The 12,042-nt window shown below is 49.2% G+C and overlaps 1 protein-coding gene across 11 annotated transcripts in view; it reads left to right on the top strand.

The window, feature by feature from the left end:
* The first annotated feature begins 3,903 nt into the window (after positions 1–3,903).
* The window catches only part of TPD52 (tumor protein D52), a 40,024-nt gene continuing 31,885 nt past the window's right edge, over positions 3,904–12,042 (top strand). For 4 of the 11 annotated variants that reach the window (XM_025041149.1, XM_025041148.1, XM_025041147.1 and 1 more), the window contains exon 1: positions 11,792–11,948. In XM_025041149.1, coding sequence (XP_024896917.1) covers positions 11,807–11,948 — 142 coding nt within the window. In that variant the 5' untranslated portion in view covers positions 11,792–11,806. Of the gene's footprint in view, positions 4,107–4,591; positions 4,992–5,991; positions 6,032–11,763; positions 11,949–12,042 lie in introns of those variants that run through there. The other 7 variants (XM_025041150.1, XM_025041152.1, XM_025041151.1 and 4 more) reach the window with 7 other exon arrangements.

The raw sequence follows: 12,042 nt of genomic DNA, 5'->3' as shown, positions 1-12,042 counted from the left end.
AAGCTAAGGGCAACAAAAATTCTTTTTATGACTTCTCGAGCTAATAATAAAGGCTGAAACGTAGGACATTCTAGCTGAGATAAGGCTGTTCTGTTTATTCAGTAACGTGGTACAGTCTGTAGCACTGTAGACAGCTGGCGGTTTGTTTAAGTAACCTGGGACATTTTCAGCAGCTATCTGATTTTCATGAAATCCTTTTTAGTAAATGTAAAAAAAAATATATATATACGAAACAGCCACAGAGGAATATACAGTGAAAAGTAAAAGCACCCTTATCTACTCTCCGAATCTCCTAGTCCCTGTTCTGAGAGATAACATAACAGCTGTTAATGGCTTCATATTTGCTTTTATATTTTTACGTGCTGTATCGACATACGTGTGTGTGTGTGTTTAGAGATCACAAATGGTTCCAGGTTATGGGATACCTTCGCAGCAACCTGAAAGTTTCAGTGGCTTCACATCATAAAATTTCGATTCTCATTTAACGGTCCAGGATGTGGTGTCCTTGCCTGGCTGTTATCCTTGTCACCTTCGTAGTACGCAGAAGCTCGGGGACCAGGCCCTCTCCAGCTGGTAGCTTTCCCGCCACCTGTGGGGAGTGAAAGCGAGAACATCAGAGGTCCCCGAGGAGGAGCCAGGGGCTCATTCTGTCACACACGCCTGCTGAATTCATGCGTAATTAGATTTCGTGACAATGTTTTTGTCATTTAGTTCATTTTATTTTACAGTTACATTCGTGCATTTGTGAAATGATTGTCAGGCCACAGAGTCTGTGAAGAGGTTCTGGAAACATCTTACTACTTGATTGCTAAGAAACACACTCTCATGAAACCTCCGATCAAAGCATAAAAAGAGAAATAGCAAACTGCCTAGAAATCAATAAGGAGAAAACTTCATGTTAGTGTGAGGAGGGGCACGGCTGAACTCAGGAGAGTATCTCACAGCTCAGATCACTTTGTTATTAAGGAATAAGTACCAAAAATAAAGGAAAAATAACAGAAAATCACCCCGAGGAATGAGAAAAGGAAAAAACAAAACAAACCAAAGAAACTAGGAAGGGAGAGAATGACATATAATTCCTTTCGTCTTCATTATATAATTACTAATGATTGAAAGAAACCAGAAACCTTTCCCTGTGTCTGAATTACTCATAGCTCTAGGAAGTCGGCTGGAAATCAATGGAAATATTCCAAACAGGTAGAGGAAAGGAAGAAGTCAGAGCAGGCCCTGTCTGTAAAGCAGGCTGCCCACGTGTGCCAGGTGACGAAAGGTGAGTGACCACTGCAGGTTTAGTGTCCTAAAGGCAGCCTGGCTCCGTCTGGGCTGGCTTTGCTTTGGAATTAACTTCAGGCATTTGGACTGAGAACGCAGTCCCAGCAGAAAGTCCCTGTGCAGAGTTCAGGGGCCGATCAAATTGCATTTCCTTTTGCACGTGGCCCTGCGTCTCCGGGGGGTCGTTCGGCTGGTCTGCGTGTGTCGGGCTGCTTTCATGCCATGTGTTTGTTCGTTTTGCAGCATGGACTTGATGAGGACTGACGGCTGCGTTCGGTCAGAGTCAACCTAGGACTTTCTTAGGGCTCGTTATAAAAACCCTCAGTCAAAATCCCCAGTCTGTGTGACCATGACCTTTGAATTGAATAATGTGGCCTTTCATCGTGCACAGAGAGGAGAAGGGTCCTGTCACGTTGTGTACGTTGGGGGCTGCTGCCACATCTTGCCTTTGCTGGGCCCTTGAAAGGGTGGCCGTTGTGCCTTAAATAACCCTCAGTTTTGAATTATTTTTTTGTTCTTAGTGGGAAATGGTAGTGTTGGTTTTATTTCTCTTGGTGATGATCTTGTACCTTGCTGGGTATATTCACAAAGATGTGCGGACAGAGGAGGAGAGAATCAACATAAATAAACTCGAATGTTTACTTCAGTGCAGATTTTTTTATATTAAACACCACATGAATGCTATCTTTATGTTGTGAGACATATGGTAATTAAAGAAAACCTGCTTACTGAGAACCAGTTGTCCTAGTTTTTTTTTAGCTGAAATAATTATAATAACCATTGGTTTATGCTGCTCACTGAAGAGGGTCTGATGACAGCGTTGATAAAAACACAAGCCATTCTCAAGATTAAAGCTGCTTTTTAACTTCTACACGTTGTATTTAAGTCCCATCAATAACTTTCAAAGAATGAACCTATAATTCAGTCCACCCATTATTTTATTTAAAGACTAATTTAATTTCGACGTTGTGATTTTAAGATACCGTCTGTTGAATTTTTATTATCTGGATGGTGCAAGATAATAAACTTACAACTGTTGGAAATATTTTCTTGCCAGCTACCGCTTATCTTAACTTATGCTGCCTTTGATCATAATGGAGTTTAAATTGGTATGTACCCCAGTCTGCCAGTCTTTTAGCAACTTTTGGGTTCTGTATCTTAGAGAAGTCAGCACTTAAGTTATGCAGGTGATCTCCTGTCGTTTTTCTAACAGTTTTATTGGGTGTGTTTACTAATGTTTATCTATAGCTTTTTATTCCATCTGGAATTTCTGGCCTAAGTTAAGGAAGGGTTTATTTTTTTTATCGGCTGGTATTAACTATTGTCATATATGAATTCCTTTGTGTGCAGGGGTCTGATCTGGACTGCAGTTTGCTTGATTCATCCCTTTAACTTTTCTTATGCCAGTTAACTATGGTACAAAGCTCTTATTCTTTTAATTTTAAAAAAGTCTACATTTTCTTTTACATGGTGTAGAACAAGTTTTAAGTGAACAGCAAGGGATAAAATGAAAATTGAAATTCCTCTTTCCTTAACCCATTCACCAAAGTCTCTCCCTTCCCAATGACAGTGTTAAATTTTTTGACTTTCTGGAAAATGTTCCTCCGTGTTCCAACATATACGCTTACTCATGTGTAAAAATGTGTACAAATGGGATCATATTGTATATCCTATATACAGTATTATCCTTTGACTTATTATTTATTTATTTATCTATCTATCTATCTATTTATTTATATTTTTTTCAGTGTCTGAAATCTTATATTTTAATGATAGGTTTGCTAAATGACCAGAAAATACATTTAAGAAATTGACACTAGACTGGATGGGGATAAAATAAATGAGCTTCTAAACTAATGTTTAACCATATTCCATGATTATAAATATTTAACCAGGTGCATTTTGTGGGGGGTGTGTGGGGGGATTGAGGAGGGGGCTTCTATTTAAATTGGGCCTCTGAAAAGAATACAGTTTACTTTTTTTTAGATTATCCAAGCCCTTTTTATTTAATTTATTTTTTAATTGAAAAGATTACACTTTATTTATTTTTATTATGGTGACTTTGGTTAACGAAATCCAGTAAGTTTCAGATGTACAATTCAACAGTAAGGCACAATGCAATATATATATTGCATTGTGTGTTCACTGCCCATAGTTAGATTTCTTTCTGTCACCACATATTTGACCCCTTTTACCCCATCTACCTGCCCTATCCCCGCCAACCTTGCTTTTTAAAAATAACAGCTTTATTGAGATAAGATGCTCATACCATGCAACTCACGCATTTAGTATGCAATTCAGTGGTTTTTAGTATATTGATGTACTTGTGCAATCTTTATAGCAATCAGTTTAAGAGCATCAACCCAAAAGGCAGCTCTCACCCATTAGTGGTCCCCCACTCCCCACCCACAGATCCAGCCTTAAGAAGATAATTAAGGCTGAATGAGGTCATAGAGGAGGGGCCCTAATCCAATAGGACTGCTTGGTCTGAGTTGTAAAATGTGCAGCCATCGGCTCTCCTGTATGAAACAATGTGCCCCAATCCCAGATGCCATGGGCGCCCCAGGTTAGCGCCCATCAGCGGAGGGGATGTGACTCAGGCACGAGTCACCACCGTACAGGGAGATGTGGGAAATCAGGCTCTTGGCAAAAGATGAGCCTTTGGAAGGGAGCCCGTTAGGGCTCAGGATTCGGAAAAGTGTTTGAAAAGGGACAGCGTTTCAGAGGCCCAGGGAAGGGCATCTCCTTGACAGCAGGTGCGATGCTGTCAGGTGAAGGTGTTGTGGTATCGGGCAGGGCCTTGCTGGAGAGGGGACACACCAACGAAGCACGGGGTAAGGAAGCAGGAGGCAGACGAGACTGGCTCCCCGAGTTCTGAGTCCGATCCTTGCGGTTAAGGGTGGGAAAGGCCACCAGCGTCCGGAATCCCTGGAGGAGGCTCGGAGTTGGTCTGATAAAGTGCGGGGAGCTGTGGAGAGGTTCGGAGCTGGGCGGGGACGTTCATTCAGTGAATATTGATCTCGTGTCAGGCACTGCCCCAGGCACTTTGGGATAGATCGGTGCACAAAATAAACCTGACATAAAAAATAAAGGAAAAAATCCTGCTCCTGTGTAACTTACGTACCAGTGGGGGGAGACAGTCACTACAGGTATATCATATGGTCTGTTAGGTCGTGTGTTCCTGAACATTAGAGCCGGGCGATGGGGACTGGGTACGTGTGTGCGTGGTTTAGGAAGGATATGGTTGTGATTTTAGGTAGGTGGGGAGTGGGGTCAGCGAGCAGGTGACGGGTGACAGGTGTGGGGAGCATTTCCCAGCGAGGCAGGTCCGGTTCCTGCGGTGAAACCCTGGGGCTTTGGACGGGAGGGCCATCTTCCTGCCTCTCCCCCTCGGCCTGTTCGCAAGCAGCAGAGCAACTGCTGGAAGAAGTCGGTGTGAAGAGTTTCTGTTTCCGTGTGGCAGAGAAAACCGCGAGGGCCCGATCGGTTCGGCTGACGCCGTCATCGTCCGCCACTAAGTCGGGGCCGTGATGCTTGCTGACCCTCCGGAGCTCGTCTCTCTGTCCTTCCGCCCTCTGCCGTTCCTGCCTTTTGATTTCCAGTTCTCAAAATTTGGAGGCCAGATTCGTCCAGGGGATTATCGTTCGAAATCAAATCCTCTTATGGAGAATCCAGATTCGGAACTGCTCTCTGGTTTGATCGACATGCCGGTTCAATGTGTATGTAGGGCACCGCTTGGTGGGGTGCTGGGGCCGCATCTGCCTTGGGGGCTGCGTGTGCCTTAGGGGGCCGTGTCTGCCTTAGGGGGCCACGGGAGGGTGGGGCCGCCAGCGGTGACTGTATCCTGCGCAGCGATGGGTTTGCCATGCTGCTAGGCGGTTTGCACTGAACTTGGCCAAGAAAAAAAGACTGGAAGGATCCCGTGTACGCCTTGAACTTGGTGTCCTACTTCTGTATTGAATAGATGTCTGTTTCGGTTTAGTTTTAGAAAGATGTTAGACCCCTGGCCAGCTTTGTGAGCTCACCCACCCTTTACCTGTGGTGAAACTTTCTCTGAAGATGACAATGCCCTTTCGTATATTTGCAACGTCTCTGGCTAGGGAGCTGACATTGCGACTACTAGGATTTATTTTTTTTTAAGGCGCTGGAGGGCTTTAACCAGAGCTCCCCGGTGGTTGTCTCCTCTGGTTGTTTACTTTAAATCATGAAGCTGGATAGTCGAGTCATCCTTTCTTTTATCATGAACTCTGACCTTCCTTGGAAACCACACGTAAAGCTGCCCTCTGCAGCAGTCTCTCAGGTACTGTTCGTTTCCAAAACCTTTTCATCTAAGGATATGATCATTTTAAAAGAGGAATTTAAAAAAATCCATCTGAAGCTCTATTTGGCAAAATAGTTCTACCAGTCAGCTTCCTTTAAATTCTGCGGTAGTAAAGACCTCAAAATCTCAGTGGCTATCAACAGTCTTTATAGCTCCCGAGAAGGGGGTGGGGGGGAGCGCGCGCGTGCGTGCGTGTGTGTAAAATTTTCACTTGGCTAGAGCTGAGTCGCTTGGCCACGTCTAACTGTGAGGGAGGCTGGGAGGTGAAGACTAGCTGTGTGCACAGAAATCAGAGGAAGTCTGTTCAGTGATTAGTTAGTAGCCGTAGCCATTATAAGTAGCATTATTCAGTCATACGTCTAGCTCTTGATCTTGATCTTTCAAGGACACCGTGACAGTGATCACATGGGTCGATGGTTCTGGACGCTTTTCAGGAAGGTATTTTCTCATCCCATGCTCCCTCCCCATTGCATCTCGAAGCATCACGTCCTTTAACCGTTAAGAGAGCTTATTAGAATAAATGACTTTGTATGCTTTTGTGATAAATGACCTGTTTGGTAATGATGTTTTATAAAACCGAGAGAATCGGTAAGGAGCTTTCACAGTAATAAACCCAAGTGTCATTGTAGTCAGATGTTTAAAAATTTTCCGTCTTCAGTCTGTGCCACAGGACACAGAGGCCGTTTAATGTTTAAGCTTTCCAGTCATCGATTTGGGTTCAAGATAACGGGCTCTCTTGAGTTGACTTGTAGCATAGGTATTCTTCCTTAAAAAGGAAATATGTGAAATTTGTCTTTGAAAGGGAAAATATATGAGATTTGTAATTGTAAATGGCATTTCTTAACCAGAGCAGCAGGTTCAGATAGAAATCCTGTACATTTTGGCATGAGACTCTATTTCTTAGTAAAATTTAGGATAAAATGCAGTATTCGTGCCGTGCATTTTTTTAGTGGTCGACCCAATTAAGTTGTTATGGTTTAAAAGCGCACTCAGCCTAAGCGTCCGACTTGGCGGCAGGGTGTTTTGAGTACGTTTGTTCTGCCTCAGTGTGCTGATGGTGGGAGTTCCTGACCAAATATTAATTTGAAATAAGTGCCTGCTGTTCTAGAGCCGCTCCCTCTGCCTTAAGGAAACGTGTTTCCTACGAACCTCGAGTCGCTAAGAATAGCTGTGTAAGCAGTGTGGAAGTTTTTCCAAATTAAAACCCGGTCCACCGGTTCATTCATTTCCCGTAGGTCCTGCCGCTCGGGCGTGTTTACCATCCCCTGCAGGGCTCGGTTTATACCCAGTCAGCAAATTGGAAATGTTTAGCTTCCCATAATCTCACCACGAGGACCACTGCGCCCTTAAATATGGGGTTAGTGCTCTCAGCCGGAACGGCCTGTTTTCATCCCCATGTTCCTGAGCCTCCAGACTCTGTCACTCCCCCATTGAAAAGGCCGGGCCGGCGTCCGCCATTCCAGGGCCTCCATCCCCCGTCGTGACAAAGCCAGCTCTGTCCCCTGTCTCACCTGGCTCGGTTTGGGAACGGTTAGGATAGCGGGAAAACAGAAACACACGCCAAAACAGCAACAGCTCTCTGGCTGCAAAATCAGGCTCTTGTTTTCAAAAGGAGACGCCTATGGGAAGGCCACGTGGAACGATGAGTATTTAGAGTTCGCTCAAGCTTTCATCCGCGGGCAGATTTAGCCGAAAGCAAGTGTGAGGAGCCCCTGGAGCTCGTCCGAAAGGCAGACCCTCGGGCCCCGCCCCAGACCTGGTCAGTCACATCATTCATTCAGTCTGCAGTCGGTCGGGTGGTCTGCGGACGCATTAGAGTCTGAGAAGCACTGGTCAGAGAACTGTTCCCTGAGCCTGTCGTCATGGAAACCACCAGGAGGGACCATACAACTCGAACTCTATTTATAAAATGAAAAACTTTGTATGTTGCAGCTAATTATCTGGGCACCTAACCAGTCATCATTTTCTGGTGTGCCACTGGGGCCCCAGTCAGAACCGTAGTGGTGGGGAGGACCTCCCCGACAGTGTGAGACCTCTTCGTACGTTCTGGAATCCACTCTCTGGCTTGCTGCAGAGAATGCAGGCATGTTCGCGATTTCTCGCCAGGTCTGGCTTCCCCAGGTGAAGGTGAGCCAGAGACCGCGCGTGTGGAGGTCCAGGGAGGGAAGGATGGCGCGTTCTCATTCCGATTCTTGCTCTTTAATTTTTCAAAAAAACATTTCTTAAAGGGGCAAAGGGCTCCTGGCCTGTCGATTGGACCTGGACTCATTTTCGGTCATTCTGAGAGGGCAGAAAAGCCCTGTGTGTAGAATTTTAGGGGCGCCTACCAGGCGAGAATTGTCCTGCAAGTCAGTGGGTCAAGTAAGTGGCTTGGGACTCTGTAGAAACGCCTTTATCGCTCACAGAATATTTGCACGCAGGCCGAAATAGCTTTAACACGTTTGCTGGTCTGCGCGATTTTATTCTGGAGAGAGGGCGCCGAAGAGGACGATGCCACAATGGACTCCGCCCTTGGGGTGGACAGTGGAGGGGGAAAGTGCATGTCCACGGGGAGGATTTCCTGAAATTCTAACGCGAAGTTCCCGACCTGTGGGCCGACACGAGTTAAAGAGAAGGCCCGCAGGGGAGGGGCCGTGGGCCCGAGCGGCCTGCGCCGCCGCCCGCGCTGCAGACGGACGCCGCTGCCTTCCCGCGTGTCCACCCCTCCCCCGCGCCGCTGGCCTCCGCACGCGCCCCCTCTGCGTCTCCCGCCATCGCCCTGGCTGAAATCCGCCCGCAAGGAGGTGGCCAGGCCGCCAGGTCCCGTGACTCGTTTTGAACTCCCCGTGGCGTTCGGTCGTGTCCACGTCCTCGGCTCCCGTCGCTGTGACCTCGGTCGCTCAGGGTTTCCTGCCGTGTCTTTTGCCTTTTTAACAGCACTCGGGAGGCCGGGGGACGACGGTGCTGCGCATTAAGCCCCGGCCTCCACGCTGTCATCCCGACTGCAGAACGGCCTCCTGGCTCCTGGCCTTCCTCAGGGAAGGCGGGACCGGGAAGGGACGCGATGGCCAGGTCCTGTTTCCGCGAAGGGCCAGTCAGCGGCTGCTCCCCCGGAAGGCGGAGGGGACCCTTTCAGCTCGCACAAGTGGCCGGAACCAGAACGGGCCTGGGTAGCCAGGCCTCCGAAGAGGTTTAGTATAAAGAATTGGCCCCTGGGGTTACAGAGGCTGAGAAGTCCTGTCGTGTGCAGTGGGCAGCCTGGAGGCCCGGGGGAGCTGATGGTGTCGCTTCCAGTCTGCGTCCCAAGGCTGAAAACGGGCGGGCGGAGCAGAGCGGGAGTTGTCTCCTCTCAAACTGTCCATGCCACGTGTGTCTCCGGCAGATTGGAAGAGGCCAGGCCCTGGGGAGGGCCACCTGCCCTGCCCGTCCCTCAGCTCAGTGTCCACCCGGTGCACAAACACCCGCACAGGCACAGCTACAGCAATGTGCAGCCTGTGGCCCCGTCAAACGGACACAGAGAATTAACCATCACATGTGGACTCTGAGCTCCAGTCGTTAATGACCAGTCATCCACTGCTGCCCTTAGTTTCGCTGGGGGTCCAGCTGTCCTGTGCCTGGCCAGCGGGCGCGCCTTCCGGCCGGCTGCAGCGGTGGCAGGCCCACCGTGCCGGGTACCAGCAGCCGGCATCTCCTCCCAGGTAATCACGGCGTCCGTGCGTGCCCCTCGTGCCCTTCGAGGCCCCCCAAGTGCGTTTGTATGTGTCATACAGCTTTCGCCTCAGACTGTCCCTCAGATATCTGTCACAGTTAGGGAGAGCCCGCCCGGAGCTTTTTGAGTGACGTGTTAACGGACAGGTGGACTTTGCTCTTCACAGTCGTCGTGCTTCTTCCTGCATCTGTCCCTGCTCCCGAGCGTGGACCTGGCTGGCTCGACTTGACGTCGCGCTGCCCGTGGGCTCCCTCTGCTGGCACCTCCGTGCATAGCGCTCTTCTGGGCCGCGTGGCATGGAGTTCTCTCCATTTTCTTCGTTAGGTCTGGTTGGTCTCTCTCGCCAGTTATTACACATTATTGGATCTCGCGGTACACACAGTTTTGGAACCTGCTTCGTGTATTGACTGTCTCCAGAATACCTTTCCCTGTAAAATATGTACATGTTTACATCCCTGTGTTACCGTGGGCATAATTTTCTATTGTATAGATGTTCTACTTAATCCACTTTTCGTAGGGCTTCTGAGAAGAGGCGGCGTTTCTGCCCGCGTCTGGAAGGATGACTGACTTTAGCACGCAGAGAAAAGGCAGCATTTCAGGCAGAGGGTGTGGCGGGCGTCGGATGTGTGTGTCAGGTGGCTGGTAACGAGGGTCATTCCTTCCCCACAGTCCTGGAGAAGGGGAAGCGCAAGGTCAGGTTGCTGGGCGGCTGGATTCCTCGTGAGAACCCTTTTCCCACTTGGCAGATGGCTGTCACCGTGTCCTCACAGCTCCAGCTGTCCCACCATGGGGCCACACCCTCATGGTCTCCTCTGAACCTCGTGGCCTCCCAGAGGCCCCACCTCCAAGCGCCATCACACTGGGGCCCACAGCTCCAACCTGTGCATCTCAAGCGATACATACAGTCAGCCCCTAACACCTTCTGATACTTGTGGCTGTGGGAGGGAGAGAAGCTGTGGAAAAAAGCTTTTTCTACCAGTTATCGGGTGCTGAGTGCAGAATTCTGAGAGGGCAGGGACCTTATTCACCCACTCTGGTCTGGGGATGTAACTGTGGTGCCTGTCCCACCCCAGTCCGAGATGCCATGGATGACAAGAAACTAGACCACATGGTCTTTCAAATAATGGTAAAAAGGAAACCATTTATTCTATCTAAACAGAGAATGAGAAGCATTTATAGTTGCCCACATTTTGGCGTCTTTTAGGAGAAAAATACGGATTGACTTTTTGTTGTTAAAAATAAACTTTAAAAGCTTAAGTAAAGATAAAGACATGCCCAAATAGGGTATGACATGATACTAACAAACAGAAAAAAAAAAGAAAAGAAAATCATAAGTTGAAATGAATATAGACTGCCTTGGTGCATACACACTTCATACATTAGACACACAGATTTATTTTTTAATGCTTAAAATATTTTATGTTTTCTGCTTGCTTCCAATCCAGGGAGAGTATATTGAGTTCCCTTTTTATCAGGTAGATTTGAAGTCAGAACAGCTGTTTTTTGTCACACAGTGACAGACAGGAGGGTGCCAGCTGTTTCTGCCTCCCTAACAGTGGGCGACCAGGTAGAGTGGCAGGGACTGCCAGGTTCCTTGAGCAAAGGCGAGAGTTAGCACAGAAGGGGTCTGCTGAGAGACGGGGTCCAGGAGCTGAACGGGGTGACTTAGGAACTCCGCTGGGCACACTCGCGGGGCCCGGTGCTCTGCAGGGCACACCGCGCAAAGGAGGCTGTGGCACCTGCGGAGGCGTGGCCCCGGTTAACCGGAGCCGGTGCAGGAGTGCCCAGAGGTCTCCTCCGGAGGTGATTCTTCCCTTTGAAAGTTCGTGTAACTGAAGCATTATCTTTCCAGGAGGGAGAGAGAGAGGGAGGGGAGAGGACAGGCGGGAGGAAGATCGCACTGGAATTTTCGTTGCACCGAGCAGACATTACTTGGATACGGTAACAGGAAATACAGCTTAATCCTCCACCAGTTGTGCTTGGAAAGCCGGACAGACCGGGAAGGCAGCTCTCAGAACCCCGCTGTAATCCCCACGGAAGAAGCGCCGCCCAGATGGCGTTTGCGGAGATTACTGCCTGGTAATCGTCCTTGTCCCGCAGGGTTAGGTCGGCCCTGGTGTGCTGCGGACAGCAGACTGGTTTTGAACCGGTAAAGCGCAGTGGCTTGTCGTCTGCCAGTGTCTGGCGTGGGCTCGTGCTGAGCGTCCACCTGCGCCCTCGTGGAGCCCAGCCTCCTTTGTTGACCCAGGGGAGCGCCCTCCGGGCCAGGTTGTTCCTTGTTGACCCAAGGGCACGGCAGGTGGCGAGGGCTGTCACACAGGCCTTATCACACACACCTGCCTGTCCTGAGGGTGGGAAGGCGCCCAGGAGGAGGCACCTGGGCAGGGAGCCGCCTCTCCTCTCCACCCCAGGCTCGATTTCTTCAGCGAGGCCGCATGGCAGGCATGGAAGGCGACATGGCCAGCGAGGCACTGGACTGAGGACCCCGGGCAGCCGTCACGCCATGCGCCCGGCACCTGCCGGGAATGGACTCTCGGGAGATGGAACTCTATGAGGACTACCAGTCCCCATTTGATTTTGACGCCGGAGTGAATAAAAAGTACCTGTACCTGTCTCCCAGTGGGAACCCGTCTCCCCCCGGATCCCCGACGACACTGCAGAAATTTGGTAACTACGTGTTTCTAAAAGTTAGGTTTGTTATCATCAAACCTGGACGCCGCGCGGGGTTGGCCTGGCTTTAAAATGATTAGTGTCGAGGTGG

Source organism: Pteropus alecto, unplaced genomic scaffold (assembly GCF_000325575.1).
Source record: "Pteropus alecto unplaced genomic scaffold, ASM32557v1 scaffold87, whole genome shotgun sequence".
Taxonomy (NCBI): Eukaryota; Metazoa; Chordata; class Mammalia; order Chiroptera; family Pteropodidae; genus Pteropus; species Pteropus alecto.
Note: the sequence above shows the minus strand (reverse complement) of the source record. Positions and strands in the feature narration are given on the sequence as shown.